The 18,410-nt window shown below is 31.7% G+C and overlaps 1 protein-coding gene and 1 non-coding gene across 3 annotated transcripts; one reads left to right on the forward strand and one right to left on the reverse strand.

Annotated features, from left to right (window-relative positions):
• The first annotated feature begins 2,123 nt into the window (after window positions 1-2,123).
• Trnae-uuc lies at window positions 2,124-2,196 on the forward strand. Its single transcript has one exon. It is a non-coding gene; the product is annotated as a tRNA-Glu (tRNA).
• A 9,065-nt stretch (window positions 2,197-11,261) lies between these two features.
• Window positions 11,262-18,306, reverse strand: LOC124458050 (U2 small nuclear ribonucleoprotein A'-like). 2 transcript variants are annotated; one of them, XM_047008160.1, is made up of 8 exons: window positions 18,251-18,306; window positions 18,040-18,177; window positions 17,063-17,103; window positions 15,016-15,122; window positions 13,541-13,619; window positions 13,330-13,376; window positions 13,099-13,201; window positions 11,262-11,759 (listed from the first exon to the last, which is right to left on the reverse strand). In XM_047008160.1, the coding sequence occupies exons 2-8, from the start codon at window positions 18,116-18,118 to the stop codon at window positions 11,721-11,723; spliced, it is 495 nt and encodes a 164-aa protein (XP_046864116.1). In that variant the 5' UTR covers window positions 18,119-18,177; window positions 18,251-18,306; the 3' UTR covers window positions 11,262-11,720. The 2 variants fall into 2 exon arrangements, with proteins under 2 accessions (XP_046864116.1, XP_046864115.1); XM_047008159.1 differs by having other exon boundaries at window positions 18,040-18,301.
• Between the last annotated feature and the right edge of the window lie 104 nt (window positions 18,307-18,410).

An 18,410-nucleotide genomic window follows, 5' to 3' on the forward strand; every position in this document is an offset into this window, starting at 1 on the left:
TTATTTGTCAATTCAATATATCACTTTCTCCACCAAGGTAGCTCTTCTAAATCTTAACTTTTCTTGACAGTAATCATTTGAAATTAAAGAGTGGACGATGTTAGCATTTACATCACACTCTTTTACTTGAAAAAAATACTCCACTATTAAACTCAATCCCCATACAAAATTGAGGAATATGATTATTATATTTGTACTTATTAATTTTAAATAAGAAAGAAATCTGTTGGGTTAATTTGTGAGTCTCCTTTTTTATATATTAGCTACAAATCACAAACAATTTGCTATTAATAATGAAATTAACGCAAAGTTTTACAATTTAAATATAACTATAACAAGATTTATTACTTGTCAGATACTTAAAATATTTTAGTGACTGACTTATTTTTTTATTAATCAATCTTAAATTGAAAATATTCGAAATAAATTTTATACCATAAACTTAACAGAAATTTTTAAATTATGAACACTTCCATATATTACTTTTAAATGTTAATCCTCACGTTTTCTGCATGTAGTTTTAATTTCTTGGCAAATATTTCATTAGTCAAAGATTAAAGCATGACTAGTTTGTTTAGTAGAACAAGGCAGCCTTGATGTTAAGGTATTATTTTAAGACCCATTTTAGGAGCTTCACTAAATAACATGACATGGAAATTTCAATTCAGACTTTTTTTTTCTTTGTTATTTCTTATTAAATTAAACAACTTAAGAATTTTGCTACTTTTATATACTTTATTTGTCAATTCAATATATCACTTTCTCCACCAAGGTAGCTCTTCTAAATCTTAACTTTTCTTGACAGTAATCATTTGAAATTAAAGAGTGGACGATGTTAGCATTTACATCACACTCTTTTACTTGAAAAGCAAATACTCCACTATTAAACTCAATCCCCATACAAAATTGAGGAATATGATTATTATATTTGTACTTATTAATTTTAAATAAGAAAGAAATCTGTTGGGTTAATTTGTGAGTCTCCTTTTTTATATATTAGCTACAAATCACAAACAATTTGCTATTAATAATGAAATTAACGAAAAGTTTTACAATTTAAATATAACTATAATAAGATTTAATACTTGTCAGATACTTAAAATATTTTAGTGACTGACTTATTATTTTATTAATCAATCTTAAATTGAAAATATTCGAAATAAATTTTATACCATAAACTTAACAGAAATTTTTAACGTATGAACACTTCCATATATTCTAGTGCTTAGGATTTGTGGTTTTCACCCACAAGGCCCGGGTTCGATTCCCGATATGGAAATGAAGCAAACTCTTTTCGTCAATGAGACTTATTAGTTTTAAACTTGTTACTTTAATATTTATAATAATAAACAAAATACAATTAAATTGCCTGACAAAAATAAATCCATTCAAAAGATATTTAATGCAAAACTGCACTGGGAAATGCTTATTTTTATATGTTATTCTTTACGTTTTCTTCACGTAGTTTTAATTTTTGTTAACGGAAATTTCATTAATCAAAGATTAAAGCATGACTAGTTTGTTAGGTAGAACAAGGCTGTCTTAATGTTAAGGTAGTATTTTAAAAACTCCGTTTGGCGTTTCATTAAATTACATGACATGAAAATTTCAATTTAGACTGTTTCTTTCTTTGCTCTTTCTTATGAAATTAAACAACTTAAGAAATTTTGCTACTTTTATATACTTTATTTTGTTCTTCTAAATCTTAACTTTTCTTGACAGTAATGATTTGAAATTAAAGAGTGGACGATGTTAGCATTTACACTACACTCTTTTACATGAAAATCAAATACTCCACTATTAAACTCAATCCCCATCCAAAATTGAGCAAAATTATTTTTACATTAGTACTTATTAATTTTAAATATGAAAGAAAGCTGTCGGGTTAATTTATGAGACTCAATTTTAATATATTAGCTACAAATAACAAACAATTTGCTATTAATAATGAACTTAACACAAAGTTTTGCAATTTAAATATAACTATAACAAGATTTAATACTTGTCAGATATTTGAAATATTTTAGTCACTGACTTATTATTTAATAAATCAATCTTAAATTGAAAATATTCGAAATAACTTTTATACTATAAACTTAACAGAAATTTTTAAATTATGAACACTTCCATATGGTCTAGTGGTTAGGATTTGTGGTTTTCACCTACAAGGCCCGGGTTTGATTCCCGGTATGAAGTAAAGCAAACTCTTTTCATCAATAAGACTTATTACTTTTAACCTATTTACTTTATTATTTTTAATAATAAACAAAATAGAATTAAATTAGCTGACAAAAATAAATCCAGTCAAAAGATGTTTAATGTAAAACTGCACTGGAAAGTGCTTATTTTTAAATGTTAATCTTTACGTTTTCTGCATGTAGTTTTAATTCCTTGACACATATTTCATTAATCAAAGATAAATCATGACTAGTTTGTTTGGTAGAACAAGTCAGTCTTGATGTTAAGGTTGTATTTTAAAACCCACGTTGGGCGCTTCATTAAATAACATGACATGAAATATTTAACCAATTGCTTTCTTACAATTGGTTCATTTGAATTTTTGTGTTATTCTGATTGGTTTGACTGATTTCAAGTGATAGCCAACTGAACTAACATAGTCAAGCCACTGTCTGAAATGAATGTTTGATCGTTTCATACTAATTTTTATAAGCATGATAGAAACTAAACTACAATCAGGTGGAATTTATGGAAATCTTTTACAAATTTATATATTGACATGAATGCTGCTGTCCAAACTGTGAATTTTTCAAGAGGGTGAAAAATTTATGGATAAATTGTAAATGCTTGGCAAAAGACGATCTCGCGAGAGACATTCAGTCGTTGATGTTCAGAAGAAAGCCAACATTGATTTGAGTTTTATCAGCAGAAATTTACATCCAAAATCGTAAGTAAAGGACAAGTGAAGTGTATTTATGAATGTAATAACTCAAAGTCAATTAATGCGAGTGTGTGATGCGATTTATGTCAATATTGCGTATTGTAAGCAGATTGATGCTTCTAAAATTGTTGTTGCCGACTTACGTTTAACAATGATTTCTTTAGTGCTTAGGGAATCGTGGCCGTTATATGGCAGCGAAATCCTACATTCCTGCAAATATATTTCAATGAACAAAAAATCCGTAGCCATAAGGTGCCATACTGTTATTTACTTTATCATAAACAAATGTTTGGGGCTTTTTAGTTTATGATCATTGATCATTCAATCATTGGACAGTTATACTACATAGTGTTTAAGATTTGAGAAAACTAACATTGATTACATGAGAAGCTGTTTACTATAGCCTGTGATTTTGAGTCTTCTGATCCATGAAGCTTTTTATTTTGACAATTTGACTGGAATGGTATTAAACCTAAGCATTTCACATACATGAAATGATGTCCCATGTCGCATATTGTCCCCTTTTCTAACTGAACACCTCATGTAGAGTTGTAAAGGTGTGTTAAGGGACACATGCAACATAAAACTCGGATTGTTATTTTTGTACTTTACATAAAGTTATAGCTCCAACTAATAGTTCACCTAAGTTTGTGACTCAAAGGATAAATATTTTTGAAGATATGGAGGTTTAAAGTTGATGCTTTCCTGATAACGTATTAAAAATGCCCGACGAGCTAACGACAGCTACCGATGTCATTGTGACGTAATAGTTGACATAAGCTAAACGCGGGTCAATTGCGCGCTTCGTTCAAAATATACTTTGCCTGCATTAACAACACGACAATTTAGCATTGAAAATATGGTTTATTTTGCCGCACTTAATTATAAAAACGGTTCTTCTAAGAACCATCAAACGCAGCAAAAGGTTTCTTTTTTCGTTTCCCGAAAACAAGCGCATGCGAGATATTTGGATTGAAAAAGTCCGACGCAAAAATTTGAAGCCAACAAAGAGCTCACAATTGTGCTCGCAACATTTCGAGAGTTCGTGCCTCGTGCAAAATTTTGAAGCGATGCCATCAGTAGGATGGACAGCAGGACGGCTTCGCCTTAAGAAGGATGCTGTATCCACGATTTTTTAATACTCTGTGGAACCCACAAGTGTAGCCATCTAAAAGGAAGCAGCCAAGAAATGTTAGAACTGCATTTGAGAAGAGACGAAGGCAAGAGGTGATTATTATAGTTATATTTAGCAATATTTGTTTACATTTATAAAAACTAAGCTATAGAGCATTACCAAATTGAGGGCAATTTTATAATTTTAGATTATTGACGACGTTCTTGCAGAACATGACGACTTTCTTGTAGGCGACGACCACGATGTGTCGACATAGGCTCGAAATGTTTGTGCGTTTTACGTCAGATGAAGTTTGTCTAAGATAAAGATGTCAAAATATATGTAGACAGCGAAACACAAACATATACAGTGGTAACTAATTCAGACTAATGTCGTTTGATCTTTTCTTTGTTATTTTAACTCATAGAAAATTCCTTAACGTACCTTAGAAGCGCAATGTGAAATGCCAAGCAGCCATAACAATCCGTCCGCAAAAACACGTAATGTCCAGAACCACTCAAACAAAGTGCCAAATATGATAAGTAGAGGTATAGACTTTCCATTTCGGCCGTTTTGATTTTTGTGAAAAATCCAGCAATACGATAATTTTATTTAAAGGTTGAGTTAATTTCAACAAAAAATCATAGCACACAGACGACGTCATGTGAAATTGAACATTTTGAGGATAGCGCTGTAATGGTCTGATACAGAAAGCACGTCGACGATGAGCAATAGCTACAATGGATCAGACTCTCACTCGTTTTCTTCACTCTCAGGCATAGGTCCAATGTCATGTGTGTACACGACCATAGCTGTTCTTACGACAGCTTCGTTTGTACACACTGTGGCAAACTTTTCCTCTTGTGTGATACAAATATGATCGCCATGTATCAAAGGATCAGTGTTGTTTACCTCTTGGCAACATATACTTTCCCGTCCTGTACTCATGACCACACAAAAGCCACATTCGCACCTAAAAGATAAAAACATTGTTTTTACTTTGGGAAAAACAATGAAGCATCAATAAAATGCAACTAACCGTTCAACATTTCCAATTCTGTAATTGTATTTATCTTCGCTTTCCGATGACGGAGAATTGTCATTACTATGACGACCTTGCGCGTTGGCCAAAGGCTCAAACATGTAAGGTTGTACCTCATTGTTATTGATGACAATATCATAATCGACATCTTCTTCAGAAGAATCCATTAATTTTTGATAAATAAAAAACAGTAATAGCAAACTACCGAAAGCCGTGCAAGTCGTAGAACGATATAAGAACGAAGCTTGTTTATGTCAACTATTATGTCACTCTTTCCCAGTTCCCAGACTTAAAAAATATCACGGCGTTTTAGCAATGGTCATCGAATATCGTGTTTTTACCGATTATAACCCTAAATATCTTTTGAAATATTTTGCGGACGACTTTGAAACTTGGTACGTCTTATTTTCACGCTATAGGCATTACAATAAAATAAAGTTGTCTTCTAGCTTGCATGTGTCCTTTAATACACGGCTCATACCAGATTGTTTGCCAAAAATTCCAAAGGGCTATTGATGTATGAAAAGCATTTTCTATAAAGTAAAAATGTTTTTCTAGGTATGCAGATAAACCTTGAATTTTGGTAAAACAGCAAAGTAGTTTTCATGATCACTAGGTAATTTTTCTGATGATCATTATAATTTCTAAACTAAATTATTTCAGATTTACATTTAAATGAGCTTTGATCATATGAAAAGATATTTATAATAACCAGTAAGCATGACACATGAACCAATTTTAACATTCACGTAATTATATAATTAAAGACATGTTGGTTACATTCTGTTTGTATTTACAAATACAATGCTACTAGTGATTGCTATATAGCACACCTTGCAGAAGATAATAGTCTAGTGAAATGCCTAATAAACATTTATGGCATTAAGCTGTCCTTAACTGCAAATTTTCACTCTAATAATTTTTGCTTAATCTTTGGCAGAAAAATTTTTTTAGTTTTTTCTCAAAAGGTGAATTTGCTGGCCTTGATGTGGAGATGGGTAAAGGGTTACAATAAACTTGCATGGTTTGAAGTCTGAGCTTTTCTACATCGATGAACTGTCACTTGTAGTTCCAAATTTCTAACTCATTACATAGAGGTTTGATTGGGGGTCTCTAGGGGGGTCTATGCCTGAGAACTTGGTAGAAATTTTTAAAGACTATATCTGTTTTTAAGTAGCATTATTGTAAAATAAATCTTACGTTCCTAGACATGCTAATGAGCCTAAATATTTGGCAAAACATTCAAGTATTGTTCACTTCATTTTTTTTTAAAAAACGTAAGTAAAATGTGTTGTTTTTACGCATAAACGATGCCCACAAAATACATTTTGTATTGCTCTAAAACGCTGAAAATGGCATTTTCAAGGCTCTGAAATTCAAAATTTCTCAAAGGAGAATGCCTCAGACCCCCAGGTGCGAAGCGCCTCCGACGTTTTATGACGGGTGTTTGAAAAATCCTACATCCGCCCCTGTAATTATCTATATAGTCAATGCGCATACTTTGGATGAATAATGCAAAAATATAATAAGTTCAACGCATTGAAAAAAGTATCGATTAAGTTTTTAACATTGAACTAACTACAATAGCAAATAAGCCTCACATAATATGTAAGCATTTAAATTTATCTAATTTAGATAAAATAGTCGGCAACATCCAATTGTTTCGTCCAATTTATTTCGTTGAACGTTTGTTAGCCATTTTCCTTAAAGATATGAAAAACTTGATTATATTTAAGACAATTTTTTGAATGCAGTTATTTCAGTGAAAAAATATATTTTAGTAACGTTCTACTTTATATTTATCCTGCAGAAATAATAGGTTGTTGAATTAAACAAATGTTTAATCTTAAAACTGTACTGGGAAATGATTATTTTTAAATGTTAATCTTTAAGTTTTCTGCATGTAATTTTATTTTCTTGACAAATATTTCATTAATCAGAGATTAAACATGACTAGCTCGTTTGGTAGATTAGGTCAGTCTTAATGTTAAGGTAGTATTTTCAAAACCCACGTTGGGCGCTTCATTAAATAACATGACATGAAAATTTTAATTCAGACTGTTTTTTTGTTTGATTTTTTTTATTCAATTAAATCACTTAAGATATTTGGCTACTTTTATATACTTTAATTGTCATTTTAATATATAACTTTATCCACCAAGGTTGCTCTTCTAAATCTTAACTTTTTTTACAATAATGTTTTGCTATTAAAAATTGGACGATGTTGGCATTTACACTACTCCCTTTTACATGAAAACCAAACACTCTACTATTAAACTCAATCCCTTGCAAAACTGAGAAAAATGATTCTTAAGTTAATACTTATTAACTGTAAATATGAAAGAAGGTTGAAGGGTTAGGTTATGAATCGCATTTTACAAAATCCACAACTGTTTAATGATGTCGTTTTAATGGATGATCACATATATAGAACTTGTGTCAGTGTAAGATGAAATGAAAGAAGAACAGATAACTTTATGAAGTAAATGGTTTGAGCCCGGGAGTATCATTATATGTTTGTAAATGTAGATCATCCAGGTTGGTATAGTCCTAAGAAGGACTGTATTTGTTGTTGTTGACTGATGTTTTGACAATATTAGCGGTAGTCATCTTTAAAGTCAAATGAGGAGTAAACGTCAGATTAGCCGTATTTGTTACCTGGTTTTTACGTTATTGTAATGTATGTCCTTGCAGCGGAGGTTAAACAAGACTTGTTGGCGTATGCGTCTAACATTGCTTGCAAAACGTATGTAGTCGTTAGCAAGTTATTCGCTCTGTCGTCCAAATGATCGTAACAAAGAAATGGTTTGAGCCCGGGAGTATCGTTACATGTTTGTAAATGTAGATCGTCCAGGTTGGTATAGTACAATCACACTAATTCACAATGACAATAAACAATTGACATTCCATTTATATCAGATTTCTCGAACTTGGAAGGTATTTCCTGGAAAGCTTCCTTATAATTTGTAATTATATTATTTTTGAAAATAACAAATCATTGAAATCGGAAGACTTCCTTTTGAAGAATTTAAATATCAGTTAAAAGTAAAGAATTAAAATTTACTAGGAACACAACTCAAAGTTGAAAGATTCATGTGAAATTCCTAAATAGCGGGATGGCTATAGATGACTTTTTCAGTAAAGGAAAAACATCCAACATTAACTACAGCCTAACAAGCAGAGAAGAAGCCTGCAGACTTTCCACTGAATGATATTGTTTGACTTCCATTAAAAAAATTGCAAATATATAGAATCACGTGTTTTTTCTAAAGTGGACCATACATATTTATATCTCATGTATTAAAATTTGCCACAGTTACTTGAGCTACACCTGGAAGACTGTGAACAAGTTACGGATGTCACTATTCAATAACTGACAAACAACGATGAAAGCTAAGGGAACTTTTTCTACAGGGCTGTCCCACTGATCTGATAATAGACTGGATATAGCTTCTATAGGTAGCAAAAGTGAAGCCTAATTATATATGCAAAATGCACTTCCGGGTACCACAAAAAATACAAATTACTATAGAAATGTATGGCGGATAACGTTTACATACAAGGATTTTCGAATATTTAAGGCATTTCGTGACATTTTACTAATCTCAAACATCTGTCATGGATAAAACAAGTTATGTTAATCAATTTGACATCAAAATGATACCAATATCTGCAAAATATCGGCGCTCGTGTTCAATTGAAAATTGCGCGTGCAAGAATCGAATTTGGCCCATCGTTGCAAAGGCAAGATAATTCACAGCTCATTTTCCAAGTTCAGAGGCAGTTATGATCTAGAATGAGTTTCGATGCTTAAAAAATTCGTTTAGTACCTTTCTTTTATCATTCTTTATTATCTAGACATTGTTTTATGTTACTTTTGCCGTGACTTCATTAGGTGGGTACTCTTGTTATAGGAAAAAGACAAATTTACTAAGCTTTCTTCCTCTCTTTATTCTTATTTTCATTTCTGTTTTTATTTTACAGATATAATTTAATCACCACGCCTTGCTAATACATTTGGACCTGGTCTTCATGAATGAGTGAGTATAGTTGTTATTGACATAACATGTGCATCAATTGCATTGTATACAAAGATTCGGCAACAGAAATTGTATTTCCATGTAATAAACTACCATCAGAAGCTGAAAACACCATCCTGCCTTGTTTCATGTTGATATAACAATAGCTGTTGGTTTGAAACAAATTACTTCTGTTTGTAGACAAAATATATACTGTGATGATTATCAAGATTATAGTAGTGCACACAGCTTTTCCATTGTTTCTGAATTTAAAGTGATTGCAATACCATACATGGCTAATTTTATAGGCAGATGCTGCTAAAGAAAACCACCTGCCCTACTTGTTAAGCTGTTGGTTGAAAAAATTACTAAAGTGAATCTGCTTTTCTGCCTTTAAAAGACATGAGTACTTTGATTCAAACCAACAGCTATTGTTATTCAAGTATGCAATAAAACAGAAAGGTGCTTTTAACTTCAGATGGCAGTTTACCACATGGGAATACAATTCCTGATGCTACGGTATAGACTGCAATTGATAAAAATGTTGGATACTTTTGTCAATAACAACCATACTTACTCATGGCTATATACAAATGCTACAGCAAGGTGTGGTGATTGTATTATTTTTATAAAATAAAAACAGAAATGAAAATAAGAATAAAGAGAGGAAGAAAGCTTAGTAAATTTGTCTTTTTCCTATAACAAGAGTACCCACCTAATGAAGTCACGGCAAAAGTAACATAAAACAATGTCTAGATAATAAAGAATGATAAAAGAAAGGTACTAAACGAATTTTTTAAGCATCGAAACTCATTCTAGATCATAACTGCCTCTGAACTTGGAAAATGAGCTGTGAATTATCTTGCCTTTGCAACGATGGGCCAAATTCGATTCTCGCACGCGCAATTTTCAATTGAACACGAGCGCCGATATTTTTGCAGATATTGGTATCATTTTGATGTCAAATTGATCAACACAACTTGTTTTATCCATGACAGATGTTTGAGATGAGTAAAATGTCACGAAATGCCTTAAATATTCGAAAATCCTTGTATGTAAACGTTATCCGCCATACATTTCTATAGTAATTTGTATTTCTTGTGGTACCCGGAAGTGCATATTGCATATATAATTAGGCTTCACTTTTGCTACCTATAGAAGCTATATCCAGTCTATTATCAGATCAGCGGGCTGTCCAAGCTATTGACATTGCCATTTAGACTTTAAGGCAACAAAAACACCAGATTTATGAAAATTCCACATTAATTGCAACAATGATAAAAACAAATTTGAAGAAAAACCTACAAACTTCTTCTAATAAACGTATAATACAATAACACATAAAAAGCATTGATTGCGTTTTTAATATACGACAACATAAAAAATCATTAAATTTTCAGGATGCAATAAATTTTTGCACAAATTTGGTCAGCAGAAACCAAGACTAACAGTCTTAATGGATAACCATATTAAAACAGCTGTATTATTAAAAGAGAGTGGGTCAAAGTTCTTTTTTCTAGAGCAGTGTATGTGTGAATATTTGTATATATGCTCAAATTTCCTTAACTCGTAAAATTCAAATCACGCAAAAACGACCAAACGTCATGCTCTGTGCCATATATCGTAACACTGACACTCAGTAGATGGAGCTTTCATTTCCTCAGCACGAGAAAAAGAAATCTACAAACGACTCGTATGCCGATCTTTCACAGACTAAAAAAATTAACTTCAGTATCTTTTTGTACTTTAGTAGGTCTCTTCTCTTAATTAGGAATCGAGCTTTAACAAACATTCCGGTTCCATTTGCAGCCACAGATCTGTTGGTTTATTTCAGCATGTCGGTTAATCCTAATTGATTTCTGCAGTCAACCCAAAACTGCGATTCACAACTTCGGCCAGTGCCCCGTGGTACTAATGTTACTGATAACGAGCAAGTAAAAAAGACATTGGATGAAATGACTAGATAAAAGGAAAGAGTTATGGCGGAAATATATCAAAAATTTAGTACGAATGTGGTCAGTATCACGAAATAAGTAAAGAGTTGTCGGAAATAAGATAAGAAACAAAAGCTTTTCAACAAAATACTTGTACAGAGGTAACATGGTAGTCTACTTGCTGACAAAATGGTTGCCAAAATGGTTGACAAATGGTTGCAGATTTACAGTTAACAGATTAACATCAACAAAATGAATTGTTAAAAAGCTTTAACAATTTTCATCTGCATATAAAACATATCAACGCAAAAGAAACAACTTTTCCTATGGTACCACAAGCAAATAGCTATAGCGTATACAGTATCAAATTTACTAACCAAGTCATTCATACTGTTATTCGTCAGCACTAATGTTTCTAAATTTGGTAGACAAGTTGCTAATCCTTCGCCAATTCGACTAAAATGGATTCAACATTGCAACATGAATACAATTATATCTACGACAAAAAAAGATGAATACTTTGAATTTCACATTTATTCCTATCTAAGTCAATCCGTCAACACATATTCAGCCACAATCCTGACGCTAAACAGAGCAATATTGTTCACATGGATGTTAAGAAGGATATTTAAAATTACAAGACTTATAAGCTGAAAGGAATAACAATCTTTCTTGGGTGACGCCTTGTTGTACCATGAGCTTTCACAAAAATTCAACTTTCCTCAAACAGTCTGGTAGCTGCTTCACGTTCCTAAATAAAGACACATAAAATCATGTTATGCTTCGTGATATCCTGAAACAGTAAATTTTATAGCCATGTACGTAGTTCCATCTATATAAGAATGTGCAAACGAGCATAGTTCGAGTAATCATTACATCTTATAAGCTGCAACCTAAAACGCTGACACGCTACAACCTACTAAAGTAAAATCTTTTTACTCCTTCTTCGAGTCCTCCTTCTTAATGGGCTAAGCCCATTGCAACTAATCCTTGGTGAACGCAACCCCGCTATAGTGCAAGACGACATGTATACACACACGTGTTAAGTTTCACATTGCATTATACTTTCTTCTACATAAGATCACCTAGTTTTGTCACACCATTCACATGACAACACGAAGCAGTGAAGATTGAGAACAAGAGAGCAATTTAAGTATCCTTTCACCATTTAACATCGCCATGCCAGTCACAAGCTCGAGACTCGTGGAATATAGCTTCGCACAGAGAAGAAGAGGAAAGATTTTACTTTGTATCGTTTGCTCGTTGAGCATGTTAGCGTTTTTAGTTGCAGCTTATTGCTCTGAAGATGACCAATAACATTATATATTATTGTGTATTGTATTTTATCCTTTGAAATATCCCAGAAAAACAGAACTTCTAAACCATTTTAATTGGTTTCGAGGAAACACGGCCAGGTGAACTTATTTAACGAAAAAAAGACTGGAATCAATCATCAACCTTAAAAACCTACCCATAGTTACTTTGCGTTCGCTATATTTTTAGAGAAACGTTCCAATTAACTCACGTTTCTGACGACTCTGAACTTGCACATTGACTTATCATAATAGTTTAAACACACTATTGCTACAACGTATGTTGAACATTGCCGTCGTTTAAAATCTAAGTGGGAACATGTAAGTTTCGTTCATCGTTAATAAAAAAGAACAGATTGTTCATCATTACACTGTTGATTATTACAACAAATTGTTCATCATTACACTGTTGATTATTACAACATATTGTTCATCATTACATTGTTGATTATTACAACAGATTGTTCATCATTACACTGTTAATTATTACGACCGGTTTGTTGCTGTGCTCAAATTTTCTGTTTCGCGGTAAATCAAGTATATTGTAAACTATAGAGATGACTTTCGAGTTAATTTAATTACATTCAAAAACCCGAGAAGAAATTTGCATTAATCAAATGTCGCGTTAATTAAGTGTGTCGTGAATTTTCTATAAAAACCAACTCGTGTAGAAAACGTAGCTATGTAGAGTTTCGACAATCTTGATAGAACACAAAAAAATGAAGCAATCGAGTAAAAAAGACATTTGCACCAACAAATACAGAATAACATTCTTACCCTTAATTTTATTCTCTGAAAATCGAGAACTCTTATTTGTGGTAAGCTGTGTATGACGTATAATCTGTAGTTGGGTTTATTCAAAATTGGATTTCTCATCAAACTATAACAAGTCAAAAAAATTTTAAAAAATGTTACTATAACATATACGTGTACTTCAATAACAATTTCGCCTTCGTACAAGATTACAACAACATGTCATCTTACATATAACTTGTAAATATATATTACCTTAAATATCTCAAAGTTTTGACGCTTTTTAATGCATCCAAGTCACTCTAAAACAGTTAACATAAAATATATCAATACGTTTCAGGTAACTCAAGTGGTGATTAGGGAGAGTATGGTTTAACAGATAAAACATATCAACGCAAAAGAAACAACCTTTCTTATGGTACCACAAGCATATAGCTATAGCGTATACAGTATCAAATTTACTTACCAAGTCATTCATACTGTTATTCGTCAGCACTAATGTTTCTAAATTTGGTAGACAAGTTGCTAATCCTTCGCCAATTCGACTAAAATGGATTCAACATTGCAACATGAATATAATTATTTCTACGACAAAAAAAAGATGAATACTTTGAATTTCACATTTATTCCTATCTAAGTCAATCCGTCAACACATATTCAGCCACAATCCTGACGCTAAACTGAGCAATATTGTTCACATGGATGTTAAGAAGGAAATTTAAAATTACAAGACTTATAAACTGAAAGGAATAACAATCTTTCTTGGGTGACGCCTTGTTGCACCATGAGCTTTCACAAAAATACAACTTACCTCAAACTTGTCCGTCTTCACTTGCATTCAAAAAGTATATATACATAAAGTATTAGATGTTGACTTTGATGTACATGCTCAGTTTGTGCATTTGCAAAAAATGATTTCTTACAGCAATTTTTTACCTTCACATCAAATTAAAAACTTTATATTGTCATCGAAAGCAAGAGGAATTTTGAAACAGAAGTAAAACAATAGCCATGCTAATTTTAATCATTTTGTGGCCCTTAAAAATTCAAATTTTCGCAGTTCTTAATAAGATCTGATTCGCAATGATTACCATAAGATTGCTGAATAGTATATTGTATGTAGAATTTCTACATGAGAATCATTAACTGCAATTGCAACCCTGAGCACAATCTTAAATGCCACATCAACATTGTGCATTACATAAACAAGTCAATAAAAATCGTGAACTGTGTTGTTCGTTTCAGTTCTAACATTTTCCTTAACATGTTCTTTTACCTGAACAAGTTGCTAAACCAAGGAAATTTGGCAAACTTAGGAGGAAAATAAACTATTCAATATAATGCAAACACATGCACCAGTTTCTTAAAAAGATGCAAAGAAAATTACAGTATTAAAAACAGTTATTTTTTTCATTTGCACATGTGAAAACAAACAAACTAAAATGAGAGCAAATAAGTAAAACATATGCACATATATAAAATTGACCAATAACAGACAATTCATGTGAAGAGTAATAAAATATTAAGTTGACCAAGCTTTATGTGTGTATAAATTTGCAAAACACCTTAATCCTATATAGTAAGTCATATTACTTGTCTGGCTTCTACAAAAGATTGAGTAGTATTCTCCACTGGCTTTAGGTTGTTTGAGTGAATTCAAAATAGGTGAAGGCATAGAGGTTTGAGATTGAAGAATTGAGGTAAAGTGTCCTTTCACCTTCTAACCCAGCTATACCGGTCACAAGCCAGAGACTTGTAGGCTAAGGCTTTCTATTATTTAGTAGACTCTTTCTAAATTTATTGTTTGGCAAATTTATACTCGAACTAAGCTTGGTCAACTAAATAATTCATGTATAATTTATATAAGAGCTTGTGTATCTACTGCACCATAATTAATTGAAATGTAATAATAATATTGATGCACAAAATGAAAGATCTTACCAGACACGATTGTTGTTCATTATGAGACTTTTCAGCCTTTTCAACAGAGGAAAACCTTCCAGTTTCTTGATGTCATTATCGGAAAAGTTGATTGTATCAAACTGATCCTGTAACATTTCATATAATAAACACATTTTTTACAAAAGAAAAATATTGGCTACAAAATTGTTTACTACACATTGATTGCCATTTTGAAAATGAATATTACCGAAGGTGGAACTTCCATAAAAAACAGCAAATACATTACATGATATATACTGGTATTCAAAATCCTTGACAGTTATTAATTACAAATTAAAATGAATGAAAATGTTTTCTCGCTTTAAATAATACAGCTCCACTGAAAAATCTATTTGACAAAATTGACATCTACTAAGTATAACGAGTCATAACCAGAAATTATTTCCCTTTAGCATAAACTTGGTTTTCTGGTTTGTAAAATTACCCACTTATAAAACAGAAAAAATGTTTTCAAATACACAAATATGAAACCAGACAAACCAAACACTGTTACGTACAATGAATGACAAATATAACAAAAAATTTGGCAGGTTTGATTGGAAAGGAGAAAATTGTGTTCTCTTGTATTCATGTTTATTGAAATGCTTACAATGCTCTTAACATTCTAATAAAGAACATCTGATACTTTTCAACATTTTTCATACCTATATTGCCAGTTTAAAGCTATATTATTTTGCTCAAGAAATATAGCATTTGCTGCGCAAATTGCAAGCTGCTAAATTGTAAATCCAACTTGCATATGAAAACAGCACTTCCTTGATAAATGCAACAGCAACTTTTTTAAATGGACATGTGACATCATTAGTTGTACCAGATTGTTAGCAAAAATAGGGGGAATTCTCATAAATAATTTCAACAAGTTAAATTATGCAAAACTTCCTACTGTATTTAACACACATTTTGGTCGTTTCAAACTATTTCCATAGCAAAAGACCAGTTCCAAAACTTCTTCCTAACATGCTTTATAAAATTTGAGTCATCACGTTCGAAGTTAAATTTGACTTGTCACAACAAAGAAAGTGGGACTTCCCTTAAATGGGATTTCATTAAGTTAGTCACTGAAACATGGATGTGTCAAAAATACGTAGTTGAACAATAGAACACATGCATAAAGACTAGTCTACAGCTACGTATGGCAACAATTTAAATTCATTAAAAGATCTTAAACACAATGATTCACTGATCAATCAGAGAATATACGGAAAAGCTGATTAATCAGGCATTTTAAGATAATCGGTAATCAGCCGATTATGTCAAATAATTTGTATTGTCAAAGCAGGTACATTTTTACACCTTTGACTTTCATATCTGAACTAAGTGTGAAAATAGCCTCGATTCTTCCGTTTTGAGTCATGAAACAATTTGCTAGGTAGGTATTCATTACATCATTACTTTTTGTGAGCCAAGTTAAATTAAATTCTTGCATTAGTCACATACTCTCAAAATGAAAGATGATGAATTGTCTTAAACGCAGTGTTCTTTAGCAATTTCAAAGGGTAAAAGAAAAAGACTTGTGCCACATAAAAAAGCTAACATCATTTTCTTTTCATATAATATAGCACAACCTGAATTTTGTTACTAAGTTGTCAAATGTGCACAAATTTGCAACTAGTTCTAAAAGATGTTAAAAGAAATAGATATGATTCAAATAGGATTTTGAACTTTGAATAAGAACAAAACTGATCAAAAATGAGTAAGAATCTCTAATGATTAAACTTGCAAAGTTCTAAGTTTTTGAAAAATGTTTCTTTATAACCCTTTGTAGAGATCACACTTTCATATTTAAGCTAAAAATCAAGTACAACTATCAACGTTGCACTTTTGATCTAAGAAATCACAATTGGTTCGAAATTAAATGAGATATGAACTAACTGTAAGCAGCATTCACGATTATTTGAGACATATTATTTTACCAAACAATCAAATAATTGGATAAAATTTCTCTTCATAAAAACCTATATTGCACATACATATACAGTATGATACACAATATGACTGGAGATTCATGAAATACATACATACATACCAAAGTTGCTCCAACATTTTCTATTACTGGAATCTTGTATCCTAGAACATCAATATGGATAAACTAGTTGTATGATCCATTTCATGAACTTGTCAACAACTTATGTACAGTACTTTTTAATGAAAACATCAATCTTTCCCTAATTACTAAAGACATATCATAGCTGGTCAGTAATGTTAAATTAAAGACAATGATAACTCAGTGACATCACCGAAAGGGAATTGAGGAGGGCATGTCCCCTCCCCCCCCCCAGTTGTTCCTAAGACTAATTTGAAAATTTTGAAAAATATGAAAAGAAATAAAGGGGGTATGCAATGAATACAATTTTAAACATAAATAAAAATAGTTGCTTGCTGTCCTTAAACGGTCAAATAGCAAAGTCAAATACAATTGTTGACACATCTCACTGAAACATTCCCTTCTAAAAATGTGATTTATAGCTTTAAGATTATTATAAAAATTGTCTGAAAGAAATAGCATCTTAGAGAACATACAATCAAACATTTTTTTAAAGGAATATTCTTCCGAACCCCAATTTATGTGTCACATCTTTGGCAGTTGCATTGTCCCCCCTCAGTTTGAAAAACTTGGCAGTGCCAATCACTAAATAGATTATTCATAACATTAATTTTCATGATAAACAAGAAAAATGCAAAGTTTGAAAATGCTTAATTTTCAAATTTCACACAAAATAAAAAAATAGAAATTAATTGATAATTGATAGCATTTTCGTTAAATGAGTATGAGTTTGCACACTAAACGATTTCATTTGAAATAGCGATAAAATCAACTTTTGATTCACCCTTGATGAATTATGAGGACACATCAATTTAGTTGATGGCAACCTAGCCTCCCGGACCAAAACCACAGAAATTCAAGCGCAAAGCAAAAAGCCAGCTTTTTTCGTTTCAAGATTGCATACAAATACATTATTATGCCTTAATAATCTGAAATAAAGCCATAATTTACCATATTACCTCGAAGATCAATTTCTCTGTCTTTGAGAGCATTTGTAAACTGTGACGACTGTAGTATGAGGTCTGCCGTCAATTTCATGATTATTTCAGGCTTCGAAGTACAGGTGGGTCAAAAGCACTCGCTTGTGGTTTTTCTCCCTCAAAATTTTGAAATATTACAATAAAATATCGTATAATCAAGGCTTCCAAAGATATTTTGCGTATTATTTACTATTTTCGCGGGCCAAGACGTTGAATTTTCTAATATTCGACCACGTTTTAGCACTGCACATGCTAGTCCAGTTGATATGAATTATCGCAGGCGCAACAATTCTCATAACAAATTTTTACTTGATGTAGTATGAAGTATAACTGTATAACTGCGAGGGAAA

This window comes from Xenia sp. Carnegie-2017, unplaced genomic scaffold, assembly GCF_021976095.1.
Source record: "Xenia sp. Carnegie-2017 unplaced genomic scaffold, XeniaSp_v1 HiC_scaffold_6, whole genome shotgun sequence".
NCBI classification, from domain to species: domain Eukaryota; kingdom Metazoa; phylum Cnidaria; class Anthozoa; order Malacalcyonacea; family Xeniidae; genus Xenia; species Xenia sp. Carnegie-2017.